The sequence below is a fragment of the Oxyura jamaicensis genome, chromosome 3 (assembly GCF_011077185.1).
Source record: "Oxyura jamaicensis isolate SHBP4307 breed ruddy duck chromosome 3, BPBGC_Ojam_1.0, whole genome shotgun sequence".
Classification (NCBI taxonomy): domain Eukaryota; kingdom Metazoa; phylum Chordata; class Aves; order Anseriformes; family Anatidae; genus Oxyura; species Oxyura jamaicensis.
The window spans coordinates 5973732-6001007 of record NC_048895.1 but is presented as its reverse complement, the minus strand read 5'-3'; the positions used below and the strand labels follow the sequence as shown (position 1 = coordinate 6001007).

At 37.2% G+C, this 27276-nt stretch overlaps 1 protein-coding gene across 12 annotated transcripts in view; it reads right to left on the bottom strand.

Moving 5' to 3' along the window:
* Positions 1-27276, bottom strand: part of PLCB4 (phospholipase C beta 4) — a 207716-nt gene that overhangs the window by 20172 nt on the left and 160268 nt on the right. For all 12 annotated transcript variants that reach the window (XM_035320050.1, XM_035320051.1, XM_035320054.1 and 9 more), the window contains 9 exons: positions 26532-26583; positions 24096-24198; positions 21696-21860; positions 18681-18885; positions 13692-13780; positions 12982-13132; positions 10202-10251; positions 10015-10080; positions 3477-3592 (listed from right to left, as the gene is read on the bottom strand). In XM_035320050.1, the coding sequence (XP_035175941.1) occupies positions 3477-3592; positions 10015-10080; positions 10202-10251; positions 12982-13132; positions 13692-13780; positions 18681-18885; positions 21696-21860; positions 24096-24198; positions 26532-26583 (997 nt within the window). The remainder of the gene's footprint in view (positions 1-3476; positions 3593-10014; positions 10081-10201; positions 10252-12981; positions 13133-13691; positions 13781-18680; positions 18886-21695; positions 21861-24095; positions 24199-26531; positions 26584-27276) is intronic.

Sequence of the window (27276 nt, the reverse complement as noted above, 5' to 3'; positions counted from 1 at the left end):
CTATGATTCCAAGGAATAGGCCGGTAAAATGGCTTCAGAGGGCCCATGCTGAAGCCCCCCTGACATGCCTGGAGATGGATGACTTCTACTTCTCACCCACAGAATTTCCTTTACCAAAGATTGTTATTTGGGCTGTGTACTGGGTAGGGTGGATGCACAGCAAAACTATTATTCTGCAACTACAACAGCAGTTCCAATTACTATCTCACCAAAGTCCATGAATTTTTACAGGCTCCATCTGACAAGCTCCATCTTTACCTATCTACTTGTTCCCCTCTGTGCAGTAAAAGGTTTTTAGAACAGAATACAAATTCACAATTGGTAGTCTCAGTTTTTCAGTTTGTAATAATAAAATAAATTTAGAGGAGTCTACTTTGAGATCACTGTAATAGTTCTGTGATGGATCATCTGCTGATGTAAAATGATGTAATGCCACTGAGTGGATTGAGGTGCATTCATTTTATAATCTGAAGCTGGCCCTAATAAGAATGGTTATTGCTTGACGTCTGTAACCTTAATCCATGTTTGCTCTAGAAAAGGAGATTAATGAAACTCTTAAGTTTATATCCTGTTTTAATATCAAAGTACTGCTAAACTTATGGAAATCAGCTGAAAACTTTATCATCAAACAGTACCAGGAAAGTCCTTACTGAAAATAGTAGTGTTATGTGCCTTGAGTTCCCAAGAGCAATCAGAAGGACTAGTCATTCATTTTCTGGTTGCAGCAGGAAAATTTTTGTAAAGATTTTTAATACTCGTTTGACACTTTAGAGACAGGTTCTGACCATAGTTACCTCTGCCTGATTAAGAAACAGCTGCAAAGAAAGTTACATGTGTAGCTGTGATCAGGATCTGGCTCTAATTCATATATGACTTGTCACACACTATGAAAAAGAGTGTTCCTTAGGGGAATTAAACATATTTTTATCCCAAATTAGCCTAACTGGTCCAATCACGAGATTTTTCAGAATCCCAGTCATCAAAACTACCAGTTGAGCCCTTCGCTGGAAATGCATCTTTCGTGACATCTGAGGGAAACCTTCAAACCAGGCTGGATGTAACTAGAGTTGTCCACAACTGCAGTGACATACAGGATTAAACTGTCAAGTCACATCTGGGGATAAATACCCAGAAATGGTCCAATACAATGTAACATGTCCACACTCATGCACACATACACACTTGGATAGTCTTGATAAATCAGAGGGATCTCTGTGTGTTCCTCAAAATCCGTTTCTCAGTGGGAAAACAAGCATATATATCTACATAAGCCTCTCCAAAGATTTGTGAGCATTTCAAGTGTACAACAGAATTAGCACAGGGAGCAAAATCCTGTCCATCTGTTGGTGAATTAGCATGTGATTAAAATTTTTACTTTGCTGAACATTATGCAGTTGACATTTTGTCACACTATGTGGCAGAAATGGACCACAAAACACTGCACAACAAATTAGAAGAGAAACTCTTCTATATACCTATCAAAAAGGCTTTTTTTTTTTAGGAAGTGTCAAGTATCCGGCAATTTAAATATGACTACCTTAAAAACACATTTTACATGCTCATTTACAACTTTTATTGGCTTGTAAGGGCTTCAGAATAATAGCCAGGGAAACGGAACATATCCTATACTCACTGAACCCAAGATTCCTTATTCATCGGATTGTTTCAGTTCAAAAGAGTGTTCAAGTGTCATCCAGTGTATCCACTTTAAAAGCATGCCCTGAAATACACTACCCAGCTGGGGTGAAGAGACCGTGTGTCTAAATACTTGGCTGAACAGGGTTTGAGGGCTGCATACACAGAGACCCTGAAGGAAGCCCTGACAACATTTTAATGCTGAACTAAGAAGTGTTTTCACAGAAAGCCTGTGCTGGCACAGGATTTTGATTTGGCTGATAATTAGATACCAATAGTTATTCTCATAACAAGAAAGAGCCATCAGATGATTGACAGGTCTGAAGTCCCCAGAAAGTATGGAGTCACGGTGAAAAATAGTATCTAGCTGTGTATTGGATCTGCTTCTGAAGTAGTTATTTACAACTCTAAAAAAAATCAAAACCCAACAATGAACAAATAACTTTGTTGATAATTTAAAATTATCATAAGGGCTTTGGCATCCACAAGGGAACTGTTACAAAAATTACGGGAAGACTCTGCAAGTAACCAAGTAAATGACGTCAACCTGGGAATCAAATTATCAGCTACTTTTATACTTGTCCCAGTTTGGTATTATTCTCAAAAGCATTGTTACACATGGCTTTCCACTATTCACTGCCCAGACAGTCATTACCACCTTTAACTTTGTGACATAGCCTCATTTGCTATTTTACTATGTCAGGAAGAGGCACTGGCTTCTTCTCAAGCCAAAAGGAATACTGAACAACAGAAATATTCTTAAATAGCACAGCACTGGGAAGCTTTTCTCCCCTTGATGATGGTACAATGTCCAGGGCCTAGTTCAGTGACACTGTAGTAAATGCCCTGGTTTCATTTATAAATCCAGCTATGTCAATAACCTTCTGCTGTGTTACATTAAATGGAAATTGAATCAAAGCCAAATTAAATTAATTGTCCTGTAGTTAATCTCTCTGTTTGGTGAATTGGTCATTTTCTGGAAGAAACTACTTAGGTTACAAGTATTTGAGTACTTACAATTCCCCTTTCCTGGAAAAAAATCCACACACTTTTTACAGAGTTTATGTGAGCTTGTCATAATTTAGTGAAGAAAATTCTCCTTATCTTCCTTACTTAATACTATTTCTGTTTGTTATATGGACCCCCAAAAATTAAAACAAACAAACAAACAAACAAATAAAATACAACAACTCTGTCATTCCACATCATTTATAAAACAAAAAGTATTTGTGGGAGAATCCAATGCTAAAGATGCATTCATGTTCAGTATTCAGTTAGTGAGCTGGTTGCCAGTTGCTGTTTACAGATGACAACAATATGAAATTAAGGCTAACTATTAGCATAATTTTATATAGGACTAAATAAAGCAATTGCTGCTTTAAATCCCAATGGACTCAAAAATGGACTTTTGCATGGCAAAACTCTATTAGTTTAAAACATTCAGGATTTAGAAGCTAGATTTTTTTTTCTCAAGATCGATAGTTTCCTTCTGATCATTAGTGAGATTGAGGACCTTGGTCAGCTCTCACTGAACACACCAGTGACATTCCTGGGAGAACGCAGTGAGACCAGATCAGGCCAAGGAAATGAATATTTGAGGCAATGTCTTTGCTTTCATGTTTCACCTACTGACAGTAGAAAACTAGAGAAAGGCAAAGTGAGTACAACATTTATGGCCCATGGTTAGAGCCTTCAAGCAACTCAAACTCAGTTTGATGTAAGATGCTGGTTCAAGTTGCAATTAATTCATCTGAATGACCATTTTATGAATGTTTTATTCCAGAACACAAAGCATAAAAATCTATTTTTAGTCTACAAAAAAAATTAAAATGGTATCTTACCCTTTCTTCTTGATTGCCTTCTCTAACATTTTCTCGTATGATACCTTTTCTTTATCATATTGTGCCACTATTTTGTCAATTTGTGTGCAGTGCAACTTCTGCATAGCGCTGTGCTCCTGGAAAACAGTAGGACCTTACAATTAGGTTGCTAGATTTTTAATGTTTAGTTTTCTAACAGTGTAAAAATCAATGGATGAACTTTGATAATGGAATTTAATCTGGGTTAGCCATCTGTTATTAAAGGTTCCAGATATTCCACCATAAGTGCTACAGCATTTCTCCTTTGTTTGAAAAATGAAAATCTGTACTAGACCTTAAAAACATGGTATATGGTTACATCGAAACAAAATAATTATGGCAAAAAATACCAACTGGTACTATACACTTAACTTCATCTTTTTGAACAAATGTCCATTTAAGTGCTAAGTTAAAAAAAAATAAAAATAAAAAATCAGATTTATAAGCTCAGATCATACACTTTAAATTTTCTGAATACTGAGGAGAACAAAATTCATCCCAATCCCCTTTCTCTACATATTTCATACTGAATATAGCACTAGCTCCTAGGCCACTGGAAATCAAAAAGCTTCAAGTCCAAAAATAATAGCTAAAATCAAATAATTAACAACAGAAAATTCTGAAGATCTGTCCTATGACCCCTAATGCAACAGTGATCTTATCATTAAGAAATTCCATCTTGTTGTAGGGCATCTTCCTTTGCAAGCAATAGTAATCAGTGAAATATGGCATTCAACTACACATGCAGACTGCTGCAAATAACCATTGTCTTTTTTTTTTTCCCCTGAACAACACAGCACATGTTGACAAACTGGACTTCACAGGGCTACTTGTAAAATATTTCACACTAGTGACAACCTGCTGCCACTACTACAGTTACGTTATTTACACTGGTGAAGTGGCAGAGGAGGTTTATCAATGGAAAGGGAGGAAAAACCTTTTATAATGAAACGATGGATCACTGACCCCAGCTGGGTCTAGCGCACAGACAATTCCTTCCCATTACAAGACTGTACTGGAAACAACACTCTTAGAACTTACATGTAGACTTCATTATTAAACTTGACTTCATATTCTCCTTTATCAGAACAGCTGTTCGTGAGGCAAATATTTAAGTACAGCTGAGAGCACTAAATATTGAATTTACATTATAATACAAAAAATGTTTGTTAATTTACATTATTTTATTAATATTCAATTGCTCCACATTTTATCAAATCATGACAAAAAGTCTTGCATTAATTAATATGGCCTCTTACCAGGACTTTATCTCTATTTTGCTTTTTATAGCTCGTTTTGAAGTTATGCTACCCTTGTTATTCTACTGCTCTTTGTTATTATTTTCTACACACCTGTGTTTGCTTTATCACTGTTTCTTCCTTTAAAAATACTAATTAAAGACTTTTGCCTTCACTTTTACTAAAATGCTAATGCAAATGTTGCGATGCTTTAAAAAAACATAGCACTGGGATGTATGCAAGCACTCCAACAACTGCTAAGCACTCCCCCAGGGAACATACACAACTCCTGAATTTTGTACTTAGGAGTGGAGAATTGAATTTTCTGTTCTACAAAGGATTTAAAAGGAAACAAATAGACTCCATCAACATTAAAGCATGCCAGCCTCACCAGGGAGTATCTATACTGACTAACCATGTAGAACAAAATATGGGCAGCAAAAAGAATGGCATAAGCTTGACAGCACAACAATGCCACAGGTGAAGTTGAGGAGAGTATCTAACGGTCCAACTACACACTCTCCCCAACTCTAAAAGAACAATACAATTCCTGCTATGCAAATATTGAAAATTATGAGCCATCTGCACGCTCATGTGGCACTTCTGCATAATCTGCACATCACTTAAAGCTAGAGTACCTGCTTTTACCTAAGGACAACCATGATTTACAGCCTTATCGCTATCACAAACCCGCTGTAACCTTTTGCAGAGACTCGCCTCTGATGCCATTGCTCCAAGACAACTCTATCTTATATATGAAACAGACATATGGTAGGCCATATCCTTGCTCCCATTTCCTTCCTCCTGCCCACCCAGTTCACTAAACGTGAATTTGAGTACAAATATAAACAGTGCTGGAAGAGGAAGATTGGCTACTGTCAGCCACTGCATGGAAGACACGGAGTACTGGAAGTCAGCACCATACCAGAAGTCTCTTGAACTACATGACTTTCAAACCCTGTAAAACTATTTAAAATGGTTTAGCTGATGTTTGTTTTTCTGTCTGTGCTTAAAGGAAAATTCATTACAGCTAGCAGTTTCATCCAAAACTGTCAAGATTCTAGGGAATATGAGTAATATCTTAAAACAGTCTTTCTCAGTATACTTCGTTTTCAGATGCAAAGTTTCAGGCAGAAAAATCATCGATTGATTCAGAATATGTTTGCAGATAAAGCTCTTCTCAGCTAGATCTCTCATGATTCTGTTTTTTGAATTTGCATTTTGAATTCATGTCTTTTAAATAGATATATTTAAAAATAGCACTTAATGATTATACTGAAAATTGAAGCCACGGTTCAGCTGGGGCTCTGGGTAGTCAACTAACTGATATAAAAAGATGCAAATCAGAGCAAGACTATCTATGGAAAAAAAAGAAAAGAATCATATATAGTTGCATTAAAAAGAATGTAAAGAAAATCAAAATTCCACCTACTAAAGAGAAGAAAAAATAAGTTCTTATGATACAAACTGTTACTCCTACATGGTATCTCCCTGATGTAATATTAAAACTCCTTTATACAACTGAAAACTGAAGTATGGAAGACTCTCATTAAAGAATACCAAAATGATGAAATGACAAAAAAACTATTATTTCCAAATTCACAATCTCTTTTAGAGAACTTTATTCATATAGAGCCCCCAAATCATTTGTACTGTCTCTTCTGTGCTATGAAATGGAGATTTTTTTTTTTGGTGGTTCTTTTCCTGAAAAGGCTTCTTTTCAAACGGTATATACATTCTGTCAATATAAAATGTGTGGGATATCATAGAATCATAGAATATCCTGAGCTGGAAGGGACCCATAAGGACCATCAAGTCCAACTCCTGGCACCGCACAGGTCTACCCAGAAGTTTAGACCATGTGACTAAGTGCACAGTCCAATCACTTCTTGAATTCAGACAGGCTTGGTGCAGTGACTATTTCACTGGGGAGCCTGTTCCAGTGTGCGACCACCCTCTTGGTGAAGAACCACTTCCTGATGTCCAGCCTAAACCTCCCCTGCCTCAGCTTGACACCGTTCCCGCGGGTCCCATCACTGGTGATTATGGAGAATAGGTCACCTCCCTCTCCACTGCCCCTTGTGAGGAAGTTGTAGACTGCGATGAGGTCTCCCCTCAGCCTCCTCTTCTGAACAGGCCAAGTGACCTCAGCCACTCCTCATATGTTGTTCCCTCTAGGCCCTTCACCATCTTCGTCGGCCTCCTCTGGACACTCTCCAACAGTTTCATGTCCTTTTTGTACTGTGGTGCCCAGAACTCCACACAGTGCTCGAGGTGAGGCCGCACCAGCACAGAGCAGAGCGGGACAATCACTTCCCTCGACCGACTAGTGATGCTGTGCTTGATGCACCCCAGGATCTGGCTGGCCCTCCTGGCTGCCAGGGCACACTGCTGGCTCACATTCAACTTGCTGTCAACCACAACCCCCAGATCCCTCTCTGCGGGGCTGCTCTCCAGCGTCTCGTCACCCAGTCTGTATGTATAGCCAGGGTTGCCCCATCCCAAGTGCAGGACCCAGCACTTGCTTTTGTTAAACTTCATGTGGTTGGTGATCGCCCAGCTCTCCAATCTGTCCAGATCTCTCTGCAAGGCCTTTCCACCCTCAGCCGAGTCCATAACTCCTCCAAGTTTTTTTGTTTTTTTGTTTGTTTGTTTGTTTTATAAAAACATTGAAGAGGACTGGCCCTAAAATGGAGCCTTGAGGGACCCTACTGGTGACCATCCGCCAGCCTGATGTGGCCCCATTTACCACAACCCTTTGAGTCCTGCCTGTCAGCCAATTGCTAACCTATTGTATGATGTTTTTGTTTAGTTGTACGCTGGACATTTGTCCAGTAGGATCCTATGGGAAACCATGTCAAAAGCTTTGCTGAAGTCCAAAAAGATCACATCAGCTGGTTTCCCTTGATCGACTAGATGGCTGATCTTATCATAAAAGGAAATCAAATTTGTTAGGCAGGACCTATCCCTCATGAACCCATGTTGGCTGGGAGCAATGACTGCATTGTCCCCCAGGTGTGCTTCAATAACTTCAAGGATCATCTTCTCCGCAATTTTACCAGGCACTGACATGAGACTGACAGGCCTGTAATTGCTAGGGTCTTCTTTCTTACCCTTCTTGAAAATTGGCACATTTGCCAGCTTCCAGTAACTGGGACCCCTCCAGATTCCCAAGGTGAAGAAGGCATTAAACGTCTCTGCTTTGTATATGTCATTGTCTGTGAGGAGACCTTCCCCATTGAGTAGCGGACCTACGTTTGCTTTGGTTCTTCTTTTTCTGTTTACATATTTAAAAAACCTTTTTTATTGTCTCCCACAGACATGGCCAGCTTCAATTCAAGTTGGGCTTTGGCCACACAAATTTTCTCCCTGCAAACATGAACAGCATTTTTGTATTCCTTTCTCGTCGCCTGACCCTCCTTCCAGCAGCTGTACACTTTCTTTTTTCGCCTAAGCTCCAGTAGAAGATCGCTGGTCAGCATGGTTTATTGTATTTACTTATTCCTCCAGACCTCAGGAGTGTCTATGGTTAAATGAGAACCAACCTACTCCTGGAACTTCTAAGTTCAATGTGCTTAATACAAAGGCTTTCTCTAACTGATCATGGATAACTGACCGCATAGCTCTCCTGCTCCCTTACAGCTTATAAAATGCATTAAGAACACTGATGAGTACACAGAGCACTTTCCCAAGATCATCTCTGAGCTGCTATGGTCATACTTTTCTGCTCAGATTCTCTTCTCCAAATTCAATAAATTGCCCTTTCCAGGGTCTTTAGCAAGGCACTTTCTTGTTAGGACAGACTTGTACTCACTCAGCTTGTACTTGAAAGCAGCAGGACACAGGCTGGCTCAGACCAAAAATAGCTGTGCTTGAGCTAATGCTGAAAGCTCTTATGAGTGCACAGAATCTTCAGATGGTGGCTGGCAATTTTTCCCCCAGATTAGAGGAAGCAAGTGCAAGCCTGAACAAATGAATCAATTTTTTAACATTAGCCAGTGCAGTGTTGGCTGAGATATCCTTACACTGCTGTGGGTCACATACATCAGGGATATGTATCATTGAGTATGGCTGTTTCCTACGTAACCATGGTACCATTTTCATTTGCAAGAAGTTGCTACAGCTGACTACTGGGATGTTGTCCAGTGAAAGAGAAAGTAAGTGTTTAAAAATGAGAAGCCTAGAAGAAGGCCTAGAAGCTGCCCGTGACACAATGACTCATGTAAGAACAACCCATACTTGTAAGATAATCACAGCTGTCCATCATTATGAGACAGAAGTGCTACTTTTGACATGGGTGACACACACTTTATCATGAGCATTGGCTTTGTAAACAACACTAAGATGGAGAAATCACTCATTTGCCTTCTGCACACAGCCAGTATGGGGTGTAAAAGTTAACTATTTTCTTATGCTGCTTTTAATAATAGGAGCCCCCAAAAAGTACTGATTATTCAAGTATTTTCTTCATACTTAATTGCACAGACATAGTACTCCAAGTCCAAACAACAGTCATGAAAAGATACACAAAGAGTGATATTAAAAAATGTCCAGACATTACTACGTCAGGTCAGATTTGCAATTTAATCTGCAATCAAAGAGAACAAAGGAGTAACTGCTCTAAAAGTCAAAAAGGATTTGTATGCACTGCTAAAATTGAGAATAGTTTCTTCACTTGTTTTGCCATTGTTTGAAACAAGACTAACGGCTTCCTAATGATAACAGGCAGGAGAAAACGGGCCGTAATTTTCTAATGTAAAGTATATTTGTGACACTGTTGTATTTGGGATATCACTGCCAACAGTATCAAGCAAAAAGCTAACTATAAAGTGATAATATATATGTGCGATAGAATAGCACATCTCTTTTTTTCACTTACACATTCCAGTTCTGTTTGACAATTTTGCAGGTTCTCCACTGTCTGTCTTTGATGCAGTAACCCCTCACATCATTACTGCATTTCTTCCAAGCTGCCTGCCAATATGTCATGCAAGAGGGAGCTAGGTAAAATCATTATCTGGAAAAGGTGAGCTTTGGATGCTTAAATGGGTCAAACAAAAACACACCAAAAACTCAGGGAGACATAAAAAGGGTTGCTAAAGGGAAAATTAGCTTACTGGAGCATATTTCAATACACTTAAAACAGATACGCCCTTTCTTGGTGGTCCAAACACTGTTCCTTAGTTTTTCTTTTCATTTGAATTAGGAGCTGCCTATGCTAGTGAGTGCTGCAGCTTATTTCAATTAGAGCGTGTTGCTCAGAGAGCTTTTCATGATCATACCTTTGCATGCTTCTTCTTTAAGGCATTCAGTTCTTTCTGTTGTTTCTTTAAATGCTTTATGTAAGCCTATAAAAAGAGAAGTTGGATCAATTTTTCTGTGGTCATATTGTCTGTAGCCAAATAAAAACCTGGCTACTTAAAACAAATAATTAGGAACACATCTTGAAAAGCCTGTGCCCATGCTTACCTTCATTTGCTTTAAATCTTCTATCTTCACTTGAGCAATAAGGTCTATACCTAGGAAGATATTGGTATGGTTTGTCTAAATAAACCTTCATGCATATTACTGTATATCACACTTTTCAATATGAGTTTTACCACAGAAATCTACATTTAAGTTAGCAATTAATTACTATTTTTCACCATTTAAAAAAAATCGTGTTAATGAGAAAATTATTCATTGACATAACAAAGATACAGTTAATTTCCTTTTCAAATGCACTGCTCAGTCAGTTGCCTTGTGAAAAAAAAGGGAATTGGTGAGTGTATTTTAATCTCTTAGAATTTTTCACTGAAGTGTCAAGACACAGCAATCTAAAAATTGGAAAAGCTCCTTTACTGAAAACACAGCAAACCATTTATACACACAGAAGTTGAATTATGCAAAGTTCAGAATTTTGGTAAATAGCTGAAGATTGCTCTGGCACTTCTTGTTTCAGGGGGAATGTTTCTTTGGTAAGGTTGTGCACAACTACATACAGAGTTAACTAAGGTTAGATATACTTATTCTTCTTAATTTAAAACACAAAAATTGTGGGAGTGAAAATTTATCTGCTGCCTGTAGGTAAACTTTGCATTTTAGTTAATATCAGTCTATTAGAAAAGGAACAATAGTATAGTCCAAGACTAAAGGAAAATTAAAAGAGGAGAAACAAAAAATCACAGTAAGTATAATCTAATGAAAATTCAATGCCACAATCAAATCTATCATGCAAGAATTAATGTACTACTTAGATGAATGAAAATATATTCTGATCTCCTGAACTGTAATGCAAACAAAACCAAATCTAATTTCATCTTTATGGTTTAATAAATGTTTTGTAACACATTATGACTTTTTTTAAAAAAACTACTCAGCATATCCTACATGTAACCATGAATAAAAATGTCAATACAATGCCATAAGAGCTGTAATTTGGGGGGTGGGAGGGTTGTTGCATAAAAACAAGGGATTGTTCCTACATACACTGCAAATGTATTTTGTTAAATGCTATTAATAGTGTCCATGGACAGTAAAGTTCCTCCTGACTTGCAATGAACTTTCTGCCTTTTAAGGTGAATTTAACTGAGAAAAATCCAGATGCTGTAAAAGAAGAAAAAAAAAAGAGCAGAGGGGGACTGGGACAAGATTTTTCAATTCTCTTAGAAGCATGACATTTTGCTCAATTATATGCTATTAACATTAGTCTTGTGAATGAGACCGGAACAAGCTTAGGCATAGATAAATACAGAGGCTCAAGTTTTCCAAATCGCAGATCACCTAACTATTACTGAAAGTCACATAGAGAACAACATAAAAAAGCCAACAACATTCTTGTTCATTTGAAAACCTTCCCCAAACACCCTCTCTTGCTGGATATGTAATTTCTAATGGTGAGGTGCATTCAACATTGTAACAGTGGTAGAATTATTAAGATCTTAAAAGATCATAGCGAGAAGTAATACAAAAATAAGGCCTGTTAGTCAGGTATAAAAATGACCGGCTCTATTTGAACATGAGAGAATATGAATAAAAACTGCTTGCGAACAAGAACACACCAGTACCAAAATCTCAGTTTAAGGCCAGATCTTAAACAGGGCACCACCAAGTGTGCCATATTCTAAACAAACTTCCTGAGGCTTTTATTTTAAAATGCCAACTCATTTACTTTGTTCACCAGGTCTGATTCCATGACAACCAGGAATTAGTTGCCAACCCCAGCAAATTTCATGGCCAATTAATGCTCAATACAACTAATATTTGTGCATCTTGGTGATGATACATGAAATATTAAAACACCTTGCTGCATAAAATAATCCAGTTTGAAGAACTTTGAAAGCATTCATGTGCTAGAGATGACCTATTCTATTGCTAGAAGTGACTCAGGAGAGATCACAACTTGTTTCTCAAGAGATTCCTTCACATGTTTGTATTCAGCCATGTCTGCTTATGTTTGAGAACAAAAGCAGTTAGTACTCCTTTGCATTCCTATTGATCCTTTTGGGCCAAGCTGGATGAAAAAGAATGAATCAGACTAATTCTTGAGGGCCATTAACAGAAATATTTATTGTGTTCCATTCAGCTGTACAAATTTGTTTTCTCACTTAATCTTCATTACCTGTGATGAGCTATGAGAAACAAATAATCCCATTTGACTCTATAAAATGATTTTGTAGAGTGAACAGTGTATAGTGAGAAAAAAAATACTTATTCATTTCTAAACAAGCACATTCAATATGGGTATTTTTGACAATAAACACGCCATTTCCATAATCACTATTCAGAGTAAAACCACACAATGAAAACATTTCTAATTGTGGGGAAATCTCAACAGAATCCAATGAATTCTAAATACCTTTAATTACTTAAACCTGCAACTCTGCCAAGGGATTTAGGGAGGGAAAAAAGAAAGCAGAGGAGTTCTTGTGGAGTATACCAGAAAACAGTCATTCCTATTGGTATGGCTCCAGTAAATCTTTTTGCCAGGTAAACTTTTCCTAGAGTCACGTAGGCTGCTTCTATTAGCAGTGGGCATACAGCTACACAAAGAGGTCACTAAGTAACATAAAGCTGTTTTGGATTTATGCAGACTTCTTGGTAATACATGAAATTTATTTGCAAACAGAAAAAGACCACTACCAATAGCAGAAGTTATTTTCTAAAGGGTAAGAATAAATAGACCTGCAAAACCAAAAATGAGTATTAAGTACTCTGTGACTTTCTGAACCACATCAGAGCTGACAGAGAGGCCCATGATTTTTGTTTACCTTTCTTAGCATCAGTCCCAGATCCAAAGCCTGCCGTGGTACTTGGTCGAAGCTCAGAGCTACTCTGAGGAGTCACATTTGCTTTGGCATTATTGGCTTTTCCTTTTCTATCATTCTTTGACGTGTCATTTGGTACATCAGCTATATCACTCTGGAAGAAACATGCACATTGTAATAAATTAATTGCTGTTTTACCTGTAGTACAAGAGTTGGGGTACAGGAGATTTCTGAACTTGTTTACTTTATACATAATTAGGAACATTGCAACATATTTTCATATAACACTATATTCAATAAAGTATTTGTAACCTATTTAAAATGGCTATGAACTAATATATGGCTCTTTTCTCACTTCTCAAAATTTTCACTTCTCTAGGATGTGTTATCATGGCCTGTGGAAAGTTAGACAGTGAACAGTATATCAGTGCGTGTTAGCACAGGCCAGTGTTATTTAGAGCAGGCCAAAGAGGCTTATATTTGCAGATAAGAAATGGTAAGGTAATATGCATCCATGGGAGAAGGTCCAGTTTACTTAAAAACAAATAACAAACAAAACACAAAAAAGCAGCGATCCAAAAATCAAACAACTAAACTCACTGACAACTGACGGTGATCTTTTCACAACCTATATTTTACATCCTGTATTATAAAAAAAAAACCTTCATAATATGAACATAAATGGGCTGTGTTTGTCATTAAGTTCTACTTACGGTTTCAATGCCCATAGCTCTCATTTGGTCCGCTCTTTTTTCTGTTATAGACAAAAATTTCTTTGGATCTGACAAAGCATCCACAATATCTGTAAGAAAAATAAATAATCAACTTTTTATCATCTTCAGAGGCATTTAGAAATTCATCTTTTATAAGACCTTCATTCTACTACTGCTATATCAGCCATGGCTTGCAACAACACCCCAGCTTTCTACAGTGAATTTGCCTGGACTGAAAGCACTCATCACCAGAGCACCCAAACACATCAGGAACATGAATCAGTTTATAAAGTGCCAAGGGAGTGATATTAATCCAGGTGGTTTATTTTGGAGAGCAGAGCATAGTTACTTTAAGTTCCTCACGGCTGATGTCACTAGAATTTGACACCAGAATGGGATGTCCTGAGTGACACAGTACTAACAACTTAGCCCCTTGGTTATTTGAGGGGGTGCTGACTGACTTGGGATTGCAGGGAAATGTAGAAGATGCTCTGTTATATCTCCTAGTTCAAGCACAAAGCTAAACAGCAATTTCATTTAAAGTGATCAGACAAATCCAATCTCAGTCGCCTTTGTGATGCTCCACGCTTGCAACGTGGAAGGTTGTGAAATGGCTTTTCTGTGAACCGTTAATGACCAATATTTCAATCTGGCCCATGCCACAGTACTGCTAGCGGTATCGTAGCTCTGCTCAGTACCGGACACTATCAGGCTCTCCTGTTAAAGGGGTTAGTATTAAAGACAAGCTCAAGGAAAACGTAATGATCTCCCTGTTTCCTCCTATTCAGTAACTCTTTTTTACCCTCTGCTCCCCAGTAGACAGTGAGGATCTGAGGTTGGTTTTTCCAGGATTTCAAGCCAGAATGAAGGTTGTAGTGGGTGCTGTAATTGTTTCTTCTAACCTGCTGTGTGAATGAGTCTACAGAGTACACTGCTGTGATCATTTTGGCTGTTGGCACACCAACTACCTGAACCACAATCTTAGCTGTTCCCAGTAGAATTGGACACCGCCACTGAAGTCAGTGCACAACTGGCATGACATCAGAATTTGGGCCAGGAGTAGGGGTGAGTATGTTACGTGTTCAGCCCACCTGCCCCTGCTGGAGTGTGACAGAAATATATAAAGCTAAAATGAATGATTGCATAGTGTAAGTTTAACCATATAGATTAAAGAATGCTTTTTCCATATACAGTGATAAAGGTATAAGCATAGGTCTGCAGGAAAACAAAGACACACAGATCTTTACCTGCATACTGAATAATCTTTTTCCATGGCTAATTTCAAAACAGTCAAAGAATTCACAAATGACAAAGGAGGCCCTCCACAGCAAGAAATGATTTTACAAATTAAACTGGTTCACTATCTACAGTAAGAACACATTCAGAGGCTACAGCAGCGGTCTGTTTTGATGATCCTTCTGACACTTTAACTTCAGTATTATGGACAAAAGGGTCACTGGTCTCAGTTAATAAGCCTCTCTTGTCAGAGCAGTAACTTAGGAAAGGAAGTTTAACTCTTGCAGCCTGACTCATCATTCATTACAAAATATTGTCATTTAATTAACTCAGGCTTTTTGTCATGACCATTAGGGAGACCAAGGAAGGTGACTCACTTGCAAGGAATCTTTTTTTTTTTTTTTTTTTTTCTTTACAGAATGCTGCTGAGCCCTATTTTCAGCTGCTTACGAGTAAAAGATAAATGTTTTTGTACCCTTACATTTTAAATGGACTCACTAGCATAACAGACAATTATTTCTGCAGTGACAGTTCTGACACACACAGTTTTCAGTATTTGAATGTTGTCCATGTTCTGTCATATTTTTGGCCATTTTCCAAATTAGCTTACAACAATGTGAGACAGAAAAGCCAGCCCACTGACCATGTCTGTAATAAACATCCAACATACCAAAAGCTTCAGGAGGAAGTTTCTATCTTGTTCCAATGGGGGGCTGCACTATATAATCTCTTTTTCAACCTAAGTTGTCTGTGAACTCCTTTGAAGTCACTGGATACATTTCTCAAGGAAAATAGCATAGACTGGGCTGCCATTCCCACAAAAGTTGTATTAAATAGGCATCATTAATCTTGACAGCTCTCTTTATTTTCCCAAACAGGTTGCCTCCAGTAACTGGTGACCCAACTATGTCTTCTGAAACTGTACTTTATATGCACAAAAACGTAAAGAATTTATTTTCAGCCATACCCATGTCCTTAGGACATGGTAGCTTAGAACTGAGTGCTTCCTTCTTGCCTAACTTAGTAACCATGTCTTTTTGTCCTTGGCACTTACTCTTCAATGAAAACCCAGGACTACCCTACTAACATGATGCGTCATTTGAAAATAGAAGCTGATTATCATCAGCTTCAAAGTAAAAATGACTAACATGTTTGGGAGAATGAGACCTTTGTGAATTGTATTACTAACCATATGAGCACTACACCAACGGCTCAGCATTTCTACAAGTGGGATGTGACTCATCACTGCTTTTCACGCTGTCATTTGTCCTTTGCTTACGTTTCTCTTTCCTCAGTGAGGTAAAGTAGGGGTAGGGAATAGCATTCTATAAAAGAATCCCTATTAAATATAGAAGGGAGGAAATCATGGGAAGAGTACATTACAGAGGACTCTAACCACTAACCTAAGCAGCCATGATTAGTGACGTACAAATTTGTACTATAGGAAAATATTATAGAAGAATAATATAGCAGAATAATATATATTTGGAGAATAATCTTTCATTTGCATTAATTTGCACCAGTGTTTTGTTTTATTTGGACAGAGTAGCTGATGCAGATAAAACACACACAAATAAGTAAACTGTACAAAAAATAAAATTATGCATCTTTTAAGGACTATAATAGATTAATTACAAGTTATTATTCAGTACAAGTTTTTAAATCCTACTCATACAAGTTAAAAAATAAAAAGAAAACAGGCAGCTATTGAATCAAGTTACACCTTCCTACAGGTTTGCTAAAACAATCATGGAGATCCTAATGATAGCTCATAAAACAATAAGAGGTGCACTGCAGATGATAGGTACTTAAAAACAAATGCCAGGAGAATATTAATGATTCCACGTGAGTGTCAAAAGTTATTTCACAGTTGTTCATCAGCCTGCTCTATATCGATGAGAAAAATGAGGCACATCAAAACTATCTGGGGAAGGGAGAGAAGAATAAGTGAACTCATTTAGTTCATATTAATATGGAGCTTGTTTTTCCCAACACTACACCAAGACATGACATCCAGTTTTCTTATTCTAGCAGCACTTTACTGTAATTATAATTATACTTAGGGGTTGTAATATTTTCTAAGTCCTCAAGTCTACCAGATAAAACACCTGTAGTAATTGTGACAATGCAGTAGATCAACCAGTACTGAGCTGCACACAATTTGCAAATTGTAAACCAAATTGTTCAAATTCTATATGAAAAACAATTCTTTCATTTATGAATTTGCATAATGTGCTTAAAAAACAATACTTTCTTACTACACAACCAGCACACTCAGCCACTTGAACCATACTAAACTCCTCTAAGTTTAAATTAATCTCTTAGAAAAAGAGTGGTATCATTCAGAAAAATGTCAGTCCCAAATCAGAAGCATGTCCCTAGTTTAGGAAATATTTTAGCTGAGTCAGCTACTGGCAACTTTTCTGTCCTTGAGTTCAGAAAAAAAATTAAAGCACATGCTTAAATGTGTCCCTCAGATTCATGATCCAATTACAGCCTTGAGAATCTCAAGCTTAAGCAGAAGCTTACATTTGTCTTCAGAGTCCCTGAAGTTAAATACTGTTGATGAAATATGCTGCATAAAGGCACGGCAGAGCTCCAAGACCTGTGGCAAAACTCCAGCTGACTTGCAGTAGTCAGGGTTTCACATGTGACCTATATAAATGCTTCTGTAAATATTTCTTCCATGGAGTTATTGTTATTGAAGTCTAGGCCTGTTTATTTTTTAAAGTCTGAATAAATACCAGCAAACAGTCTTTTAGATACACTATCTAATGTACTAGATAAATCTTCTCTTTCTCCTATTTGTACTATGGAAAAGCCACCAAGAATTCTTTGCATAGATACCAGATTTGATATTGTTTTTGCAAAAAGCAACATATTTTTTTTATCAACAATGTCTCACCAATCAACTTCAAGTTGAGCTTCATTTTGCTGCAGAATCAGAGCACAAACATTTAATATAATTTCTATTTTGCAGTTTTAAGTGGTTTACATATTGTGTAATACACAAGTGAATTTCATCTGCAGCAAAGAACTCAATTCCCAGAGGTACACCCTGAGGGTGAACTTAAACATTACACATATTTAAGTGGTGTAATGATTATTCTCAGCTGCTTGCTCATATCCAGACATGGGAATTTGCCACTGCTCAGTATAAATGATGATGGCCCTGCCAAACTGATCATGGAAATGGCTCAGATTAAAAACAACTTCCCTGAAAATCCAAATATAATTACAACATGCTAAAATCATAGAAACTTTGGAAAGAAAAATGCAGAATGGTTTCAGATACTAAGTTCTTTCACTGTCCATTTTTAACAACAATACACCAATATTCTCAGGACTACAAAAGTGGCTTTGTTTGATAGAGTGCATGTCTAGACCTAAAGGACAAACACTATGGCTTAAATACATGTCTCCCTTGCAAACCTATACATCAGAAAAAGAATAAACATAAAACCTTCCTAGCATTAACAAAGAGAAAACAAAGCCTAGCATTAGTTTATGTCCCATATTTTTTTTTTGTAATTTAACAGGACACATTTTGTTACCATGAACATGGGTTTAGTTGGTCTGAAAACTGGTTTCTAAACTGAAGACGTGAGGTTTCCAAGGCATCTTTCCAGCAGAAACCTCATATTTCCAGCATTGCATGTCTACTCCTGGCTCATATACTGACACCACAGTACTTCAGCACTTCCACAACAACACTCAAGATTTACAGTACACGGAAGTACAGGTTTATCTCACCTCCAAAACCATCAGGCACATATGTTTTAAGCACAATGTTGCAGAAAACTGTTGGAAGAGAGAGTGGTTTGTTGCCTTCATTCCGAAGTGAAATGTGTCTGTAACCTGCTTGCAGACCATCCAGAGGCAGGATCCTCTGACCAATCAACTTATTATTGTCATCATACACTGCTATTCTCAGGACAGCCAGATCAGGAAGAATAACCTGAAAAGCCATAAAATGAAGAAATTTAATGACTAATACAGTAGCACCCTCCCTACCTCCATGTTTGAAGCAATGTGCTCCTTTACTTTGTATGCTAGAAACAGACTCATAACTGAAATAACATCAGTCCTTGCAAACCACATGCTTTCACATTCCCTTTCCTAGTTTTGTTTTTTTTTTTCCCACCATAAATAATAGGTAATTTCAGAATTATCCATTCTTACACTTACACTAGCTAAATATTTTGCGTTTTTTTTTTTTTTTTTTTTTTTTTTTTTATGTTACTGGTGACATCAATAACAGGCAGGTAAATAGTATTTGGGAAATGGCAGATACCATGGCAATTGAAGAGTAGGTAACACTGAATCAGGAGGAATTATGACCCAAAGACTGGATTTGGGATGTATCCAAAAAGGCAATTAAGAATGGAAGGAATGCAAGCAAAAGCTGATGGAAAGGTATGCTGAACTATGGGTTCTGCAGAGTGGAGAAGCAGACAGAGGACAAAACAGGGTGAAAGACCTGCTGAAATGGTGTGCTGCCAGCCGAAGTGGATACTCACAACATGGAAGGTATGCATGGTGGGCAGGGATGCTGCCAGCTATCTGCATCTGTTAGCTCTCACTTTGAGTGACCAAAAGAATAGCAAAAAATGCCCTTCCTTCCTAAGAACAAAGATGCTGCCTCTGTGTGTGGAGCAGCAAGGAGGAGACAGACTAACCAAGATGTGCAGCCTCTATGTCAGTCTGCCTTGACTGTATGCTGGGAAAGGTTTTCCCAATATTTCCCTACCCAGTTCTATTCACTGATGCTTATGGTACAAAAGACCTAAGTAACCTGAATCTACCATCTGCCTTAGACTTTCCCCCTAACACTTTAACTTTAGGTCTTAGAAGCCACAAAATGAAGTATACTTTTGGTTTCTGAACCCACTTGAGCTATTCATAGATGTCCTGCTCTATTGCTCAGGATGAGTAACAACTACACACTTACAGCACAGGTTACCAGGACTGACCCACATTTCCCCTTACACAACAGAGTGACAACACAGAACTTGATTAGAATGACTGACGCTTTATTTTAATTAAAAACAACAAAACATGACAGAAGAACAATTGAACATGTTACCTGAGAACAACTGTGTAGGATTAAGCATCAGCTTAAGGAGAACATTGTAACCCAAATAGGTCAGGCAAGATCTCTCCTCTACAGGCCACAGATGAGTATATCTTTCATTACTTGATGGGCTCAGAGACTGACTAGGGAGTAGGAGTAGGGACTAAGAAGGTTATGGTTCCCTCTCTGTTCATTTGTTCTAGGGTATCCTCGAAGGCATTCCCACCCTCACGACATTTTAGCACTGTGCACCTCACATTTTCATTTCCTTCAACCAGAAGAACTGTTCCTGCTGTGCTTACGCTATTCATCTGCCTTGGTCATCAATATATGTTTTGATTACAGTGCTGAGCTTGATACAATAATGACCTGGGATGAAGAAAAATAATCTCTTGGCTGACTTACAGTATGAGTTATTTGAGAGAATGTATGGCCTTGTAATTGTCTATTGCAGAGTAGAGAAGAAAGTCCAAGGAATATTAGCATCAGCCATCATATTCATGTCATGATATACAGGTTCCCTGCTTTTACAATGAAGCTGAGTGCACCCTGTACTTTATGGGCATTTTGATTTGACAAATTGGAAAGCAGCAGATGCTGGCCATATGGCCAGCCAGCCATGGGCAGCATGATTGCCGGTCACATACTTAAGCACTTTCCCTGGGCCTTCTCATACACAGGGTAAAGCGCTTGGATTCACATTCATTTCAGAAAATATCTGAGTCCAGAAGAGTCTCTTGCATTAATTACATTTCTATTAAAAAATAGTTATACAGTTTAGAAAGCAGATTATGTGTGTCGTATACCCAAGAGTAAAGTGGTATCACCACGCAGCAAAGTCTGTCACTTTGGAATAAAAGAGCAACAATTCTGCATGACAACAAAACAGGTGTAAGCAAAACAGACACTCTCAAAGACAGCACTGCTAACACATGTAGTCTGGATGAAACTCCAGCTGACAAAAATATATATATATATGTGTGTGTGTGTGTCATATATATAAAGACTGAGAGGTAAAAACTGAACAAGGGCAATAACAACTGATCTCTCTTTTTAAATCCCCTATACTAAGAAAAAAAGGATTGTTTTTCTTTTGTTATTGAGGAAAAATAAAGGTACATAATGCACATGGAGGAGGGAGCTGGCAACACATCTGAGGAACACAGCACCCTTCTAACTTTTCCATGTAATAACATTGACCTTAGCTTTGGATGCAGCATCTCACCTGCCCTCTGGGCTGAAGGAACAGTGCAAGATAGCAGCCACTGCCAGGGCAGGGAAGAAGAAATCTCCAAGGAATGATGGTGTCCACCAGCGGGGGCTCATTCTGAGCAGACTGCATACCTTGAACACAGGCATGGCCACGATGGAGGTGGCTACCTCCGAGTGGGAAGAGGAAGCAAAGGGGAGGGAAAAGCCAAACAGAAACAAAAAATCATGTGACAGCTGCAGAGGTTATCCATTAGAAAAGCAAAACAATGCAAAATTAAAAAAAAAAAAAAACTCTTGAAAGCTTATTTCAGCTTTAGATTGTTTACTGTAGTAAACAGGAACCCTACAAACCCTTTTTCATGGGAGCAGCACTTATTCATGTGAGCAGTCAGACTGAAGCAGGGAAGGGTAGCTCAAGTGAGCAAGGATGCTCATGTGCAAAAGGGCTGGCAATGACAAACTGTGCTTTCCAAATATCCTACCTTTCGAAATACAAATGATTCTTCATTGTAAACAGGGTTCAGACCATTGTTCATCACCATGCGTGTTCGAAATTCTTTACGTATTGTGTCCGTGGGTAAACCATACATATCCACTTCTACATACGTACCAATTTTTTTGTCTGATAAAAACTGACCAGATATTACCTGCAACATAATAACAGAAGAGTTAGGAAAAGCAGTACAGAGAATATCAACAATACAATGTACACAGAACAATAGGAATACTGGAAATACTGATAATTTTTTATTTAGTGAAGGCACTCTGACAAAAGCTTTATACAGAGCAGATATTTATTTAATCATATGAAAATGGTTTAATCACTGCTAAAATTGCACTTATTAGGAAAAAATATGATAAAACTTTAAATATAACCTTAATTTTCATTTTAGTTCTCATATGAACTTACAGAGTAAACTCTATAAATGTGAAATGTGACAAACAAAAAATGACTTCACTCACTATGTTATGGTATTAAAAGTTATAAAAAAGTTATAACACAGGAGCCCGATTAGCTGCTGTCTACAGAGGTATTGAAAGTTTTAACAAAATATGCTGAATGAAACAAGCACGTTGGGCACTACTATTTCGCAACTGCGCGTTCAAAACTTGCTTTAACTTTTCTGTTCAGAATCCATTATGTGTCTCATCTACAAAGATGTAAAAGGAACCTATTGCTCTTCTTTCTCTTTGGTGCAGTTTTTATAGAAATCACACGTCAATCTAATTCCATATTCTTTGTCTGGGATATGCATGATGCTTAAAAAGCAAACAAACGAACAAACAAAACCCCATGCATGACACCTCCGTATTGCTACGTATATAAAAATTTGCTGTGATTCCACTTCAAGTCAAGATTAATCTAGTCACAGCAGGTGGTTACTCCAGGGCAAATTTCTATTCCATCAGGATGATCTATTACTTAAAAATACAGCTAATGTTTTCATTACTAAGATCAAGGGGGGAAGAAAATAATTGAAATGCGATTTTGCAGATCTAAGCTCATTTGAGACATTCTTTTCTTTTCATGATCTAACATTCTTCCAGGGAACACTCTGGATAGCAAATCTGAAAAAAAATCTGGCCAAGGGGCACCAGCACTGGCTTTGGTCTACTCTTACAGTTTTCTATTTTTAAATAAAAGTATGCATCTACAAGGGGAGTCCTGCTCTTTGTCAGGGCTTCTAGCTATCACTGCAGTACAAATAAAATTCAGAATCAACAGACTATGCAGCAGAAGATGGACTCCCTATATAACACAGATCCATCTCTTTCTCTCTCTCCTGTGCACTCTTCCTGCTGTTTACATCCACCGAGCATGTTTTCTATTATACGATTGTACATTCTCCTCTGTAAGGACTGTATCTTCCCATGTGTCAAATGTGCACAGCATTCTTCGAAGCCCCAACACAGAGTAGGCACCAAACAGTAATAACTGCAAACAAAACCTTTTATATTTTTCTTCCACAATTCTTGAATGAATTGGTTGACATTATTATTCCATTCTTATGGGTTCAGGGAAAAAGCATGGAATTATACACAAGTTTTAGTCACTTAAGAAAAACAAGTGACAAAATAAGTGATCTGAGAACCATCTCTAGTGTTACGTAGCACTATGTTCTCACCACCAGATTCCACTTCCTTCTTGGAGAGATTGTACTGCCTTTAAATTTTGTTTTAATTTTTAAGTTTTTATTGTTCTGGAGGTGCAAATGGAACTTAGTTGTCTACAATGCACAATGAATTCTTGTTCAGAGAGACTTTGAGATCTCTATGCTACACACAGAAAAAGACAACTGAAAACCAAACTTTTGTTAAACTGCACATAGGGTATTTGAACAAAGAAAGACAAGTGTCAAGTCAGAAAATAGGATTTACAAACAGTTACCAAAATGTGATGCCTAGCCGTGTTTTGGAACCACAACAGAAGATTTATAGACTTCGCTAGTCATAGATGATTCTAAAGTAATGACCTCAATCACAGGAGCCATTTTTCTCTACTTATTTTGAAAATATCCTGTCCATGTATGCCCATATTCCTCCTTGCCTTGTGGTGAGGCGTGAAGTTTGTACAGTTTCATACTATCCACAGAAATGAACTCCACTCATTTACTCATTTCTGATGTAAATCAAGAAGAGCATGAGGGGGCTTAACGTTCAGTGATAATGTGTAGTAACAAATCATTTCTAATTATATCATGTTCAATTCAGATCAAGTAAACACAGATGTCTTAGCTTGCAATCACAAAATAACAACAACAACAAAATCTGAGAACACATAGACAACCCAAATAGTTTTTGCAGCTATCCTATTTCTATTCACATTTAAATGTAATTTTGGATGTCCTGAGATGACAGAAGTTTGTCTGTAGCAGTTTTACCTGTACAGAACATGTTGCAGCAATTACACCATCTACAGGAGTTTCAGAGAAAGGGTCAAACGTTCGATCTGGTCGCCGCATGAAATCTGGTTTAAGTAGATAGCTTATTTCAAGAAAAAGAAGAAAGTTATTCTTTTGTGAAAACTGAACTTGTATTAATTACATAATAAATAGGAATGAATGTTCTAGCTTTAAACAATGAACTCTCCTACAGCACTGTGAAATACAGACTAATTCTAGCTGCAAGTGTGAGGAAATAACACTGCGTACCTAGAATAGAGATAAATGTTAATCTTAATTTTGAATTACCAGCTACTGAGGGATTAACTCAATCCTGGATTTCAAGAGGAAAATAAATGTAATGTAATAAAGGACATTTCAAAATAATTTAGTAACACATTTTAAAAATACGGTGAGTTATCATATAATAAAAAATAGATGCTCTCATTTATTTCTTTAATGCTTTTGAAAAAATACAGAGAAAAATGCAGAAAAATACAACTGAAAAAAAATCTTTTTTCTTTTTTTTTTTTTCTTTAAATTAAGCACTTCCAGAGAGTCAAGACTCATACAATAAATTTCAGCTTGAAGCTAATTTTTTCATCTTAGTTATAAAACCTCGGGGAAAACAGCTGATGTTAGTACTGTCAGATTGTTAATTATAGTAGCATGAAAGGTACTACCGTAATAACACTTACAGTACAACCCTGAGGACTATACACTGGATCAACATATCAATGAAGCTAATACGTACACTGGTGAAGCAAAAGCCAAGGATTATGCCATCAGAATAAAACAGTAGCTGATTCACAAAAATGCTATCCTATATGACAGGAATTTTGTTCCACTGATGGAAGAAAACATGTAACTGGAGTTATTTTGCTAATTTTGTAGCTCTGACAGACAGCAGTTGCGATCACTGGTACACAATGTTACAAAGGCCTACACAGGATTCAGGAATAATTTAAAAAATGCTAGAAAAACTCTGAAAGACAGACTCTCAATGCATTTTCTCCTATTTTTCATAACATGGTTTCTGTTTAGGAAAGTAATATTGCTTATTATTCTCACATTAAAAATGTGTGCAATTTCATAATATTTTACTGATTTAAAGTAAACTACGGGCAGAAGGGAACTATCTGAAACATGCTAAGCCTAGACTTCAGGCCTGATGAAATAAAAAATGTTAATGCTCTCACTTCACCAGCATGAAAACTGTAAATCAGAGAAAAAAGGATAACAGACTGATGGAAATGCAATTTTTTATTTTCATTGCCCTGAGTGTTTTCTCTCTGTGATGAGACAGCACCATATTTACAAAATATTACCACTATATTACTATCTATTACCGCTACATTACTGTAATATCAGAAGACTCACACAAGAACCAAGAAATTTAGTGGATAATGAAGCCTGTCTCAGAGAATTTGCCAGAAGTACATAGTTGCTCTTCTGCTAGGCTAGTGAATCAAATAAAAAAGGAACCATATTCTGGCATAAAGAATTCTCTTTTCTTCTGTTTTTGTTATTTTGCCTGACATGACCAGAGACTGCACTTTTGAGAAACCCAACAGCCTCTGTCAGAAGAGTTCACACTTGAAAAGAATGGAGAGGCAAAGTACTATGCTGACCATTCTGCAGAATAATTTTTACCAAGCTCCATCTACCCAGATTTTCCTTCTGAAAAAGTCTTTCGTGAGTAAAAGAGTTGTTTCTTCTCCAGGGTGAGTTTGCAGACTTTAATGTGTTTCTGGACTGTCATTTCCTACAATTCCTCAAACTTTTCCCCTTCTCTTGATATTAAAGATCAATCTATCCTATTAAGGTACAAACTCAGCATCCAAAAAAATCTATCAACATCGCTTGAGAACCCCTTTTTTCATGCAAAAATAATGAGCAAGAGCTTAGAGATGAAACACCGTTTCCTGTGAAATCTGCTCTCCACACAAAGTACAGGCTAAAAACCAAACCCAACCAACCAACAACAACAAAAAAACCCACCAACCAACTAATCAACCAAAACAACCAACCAACCAACCAAAAACAATAAACATATTCCCCACATATTAAAACTCAACCTCAATTTAGTCCAGGGAAATTTGGAATTTGGCTATTCTGTGAACTTGCAATGAATCTTCATTCTGGGTCATATTTTTGAAAAAACAAACAAACAAAAAAACAGAAGCTGAAGATGGATTGAAGATGGTATTCCTGATCATCTTCATAATTTGTACACAAAGCTTCTTCTATCTCATCTTTAAAAACTAGGCATCATTAAAAAGCATATTCATTTCTCTGAATTCTGTTAATTTCTACTCCTCACTTAACATCCCATTTTTTCTTTTGTAACACATAATTAATAGTGACAAAATTTTATTAAAGCCATAGTAAAGAATTCTGATACACAGTGACAACAGTTTAAATCAAATCACTTACCCACATGATCCATTATATTCAAATTTTCCTTGATTCAACTGCATTGCTAAATCTGTCAAAAGAGAAAAAAAACTACTTTCTTCCTGAATAATGCAGATCATGAACAATCCTTTTTAGAGAAGAAAATAAGACTGCGTGTCCAGAATAATCAGTTTACATGAAAATTAAATTTAATGCATATAAAATACACACAGACCTACAAACCAAAAGGAAGCAATATGAAAACTTCAGGTTTCTTCACAGTTGTAACAGCTTTATCAACCAAGCTGAAGCACAAGCTGTGCTTAGAAAACAGTTTCTCCCTGAATTCAAACATAGCCTGTGGTTGTGTTAAGTTCCTGGGATAGGATTTTAGGCCTCTAACTTTTGGCATTTACAGTACAGATTTCTCTATTCATGCTAGTGATATAGATTCACTTTAAATAACAGACACTTTTAACAGTGAAATTAATTTTGTTCGAAGATAGACATCTAAAGCAAACATTCTGGAATTGTGTATTTCTCTACCGTGACCATACAGAACCACCTCTGATGAAGATGCCTGTATCCTGATGTCTTAAAGAAGGTGAGATGAATATTGCACTTTTTCTAAGGGTTTAATTGAATAAAGTACCACAAAAAGAAACCACAGATATCACAGCAGCATTGCTTAGTTTCAACTTTTAAGGCACCTGAGTTTTATTTGGCGCATTATTATGGCATTTGTCTATAAAGACAGAAGAGTAAACAAACAGAAACCCTCTCC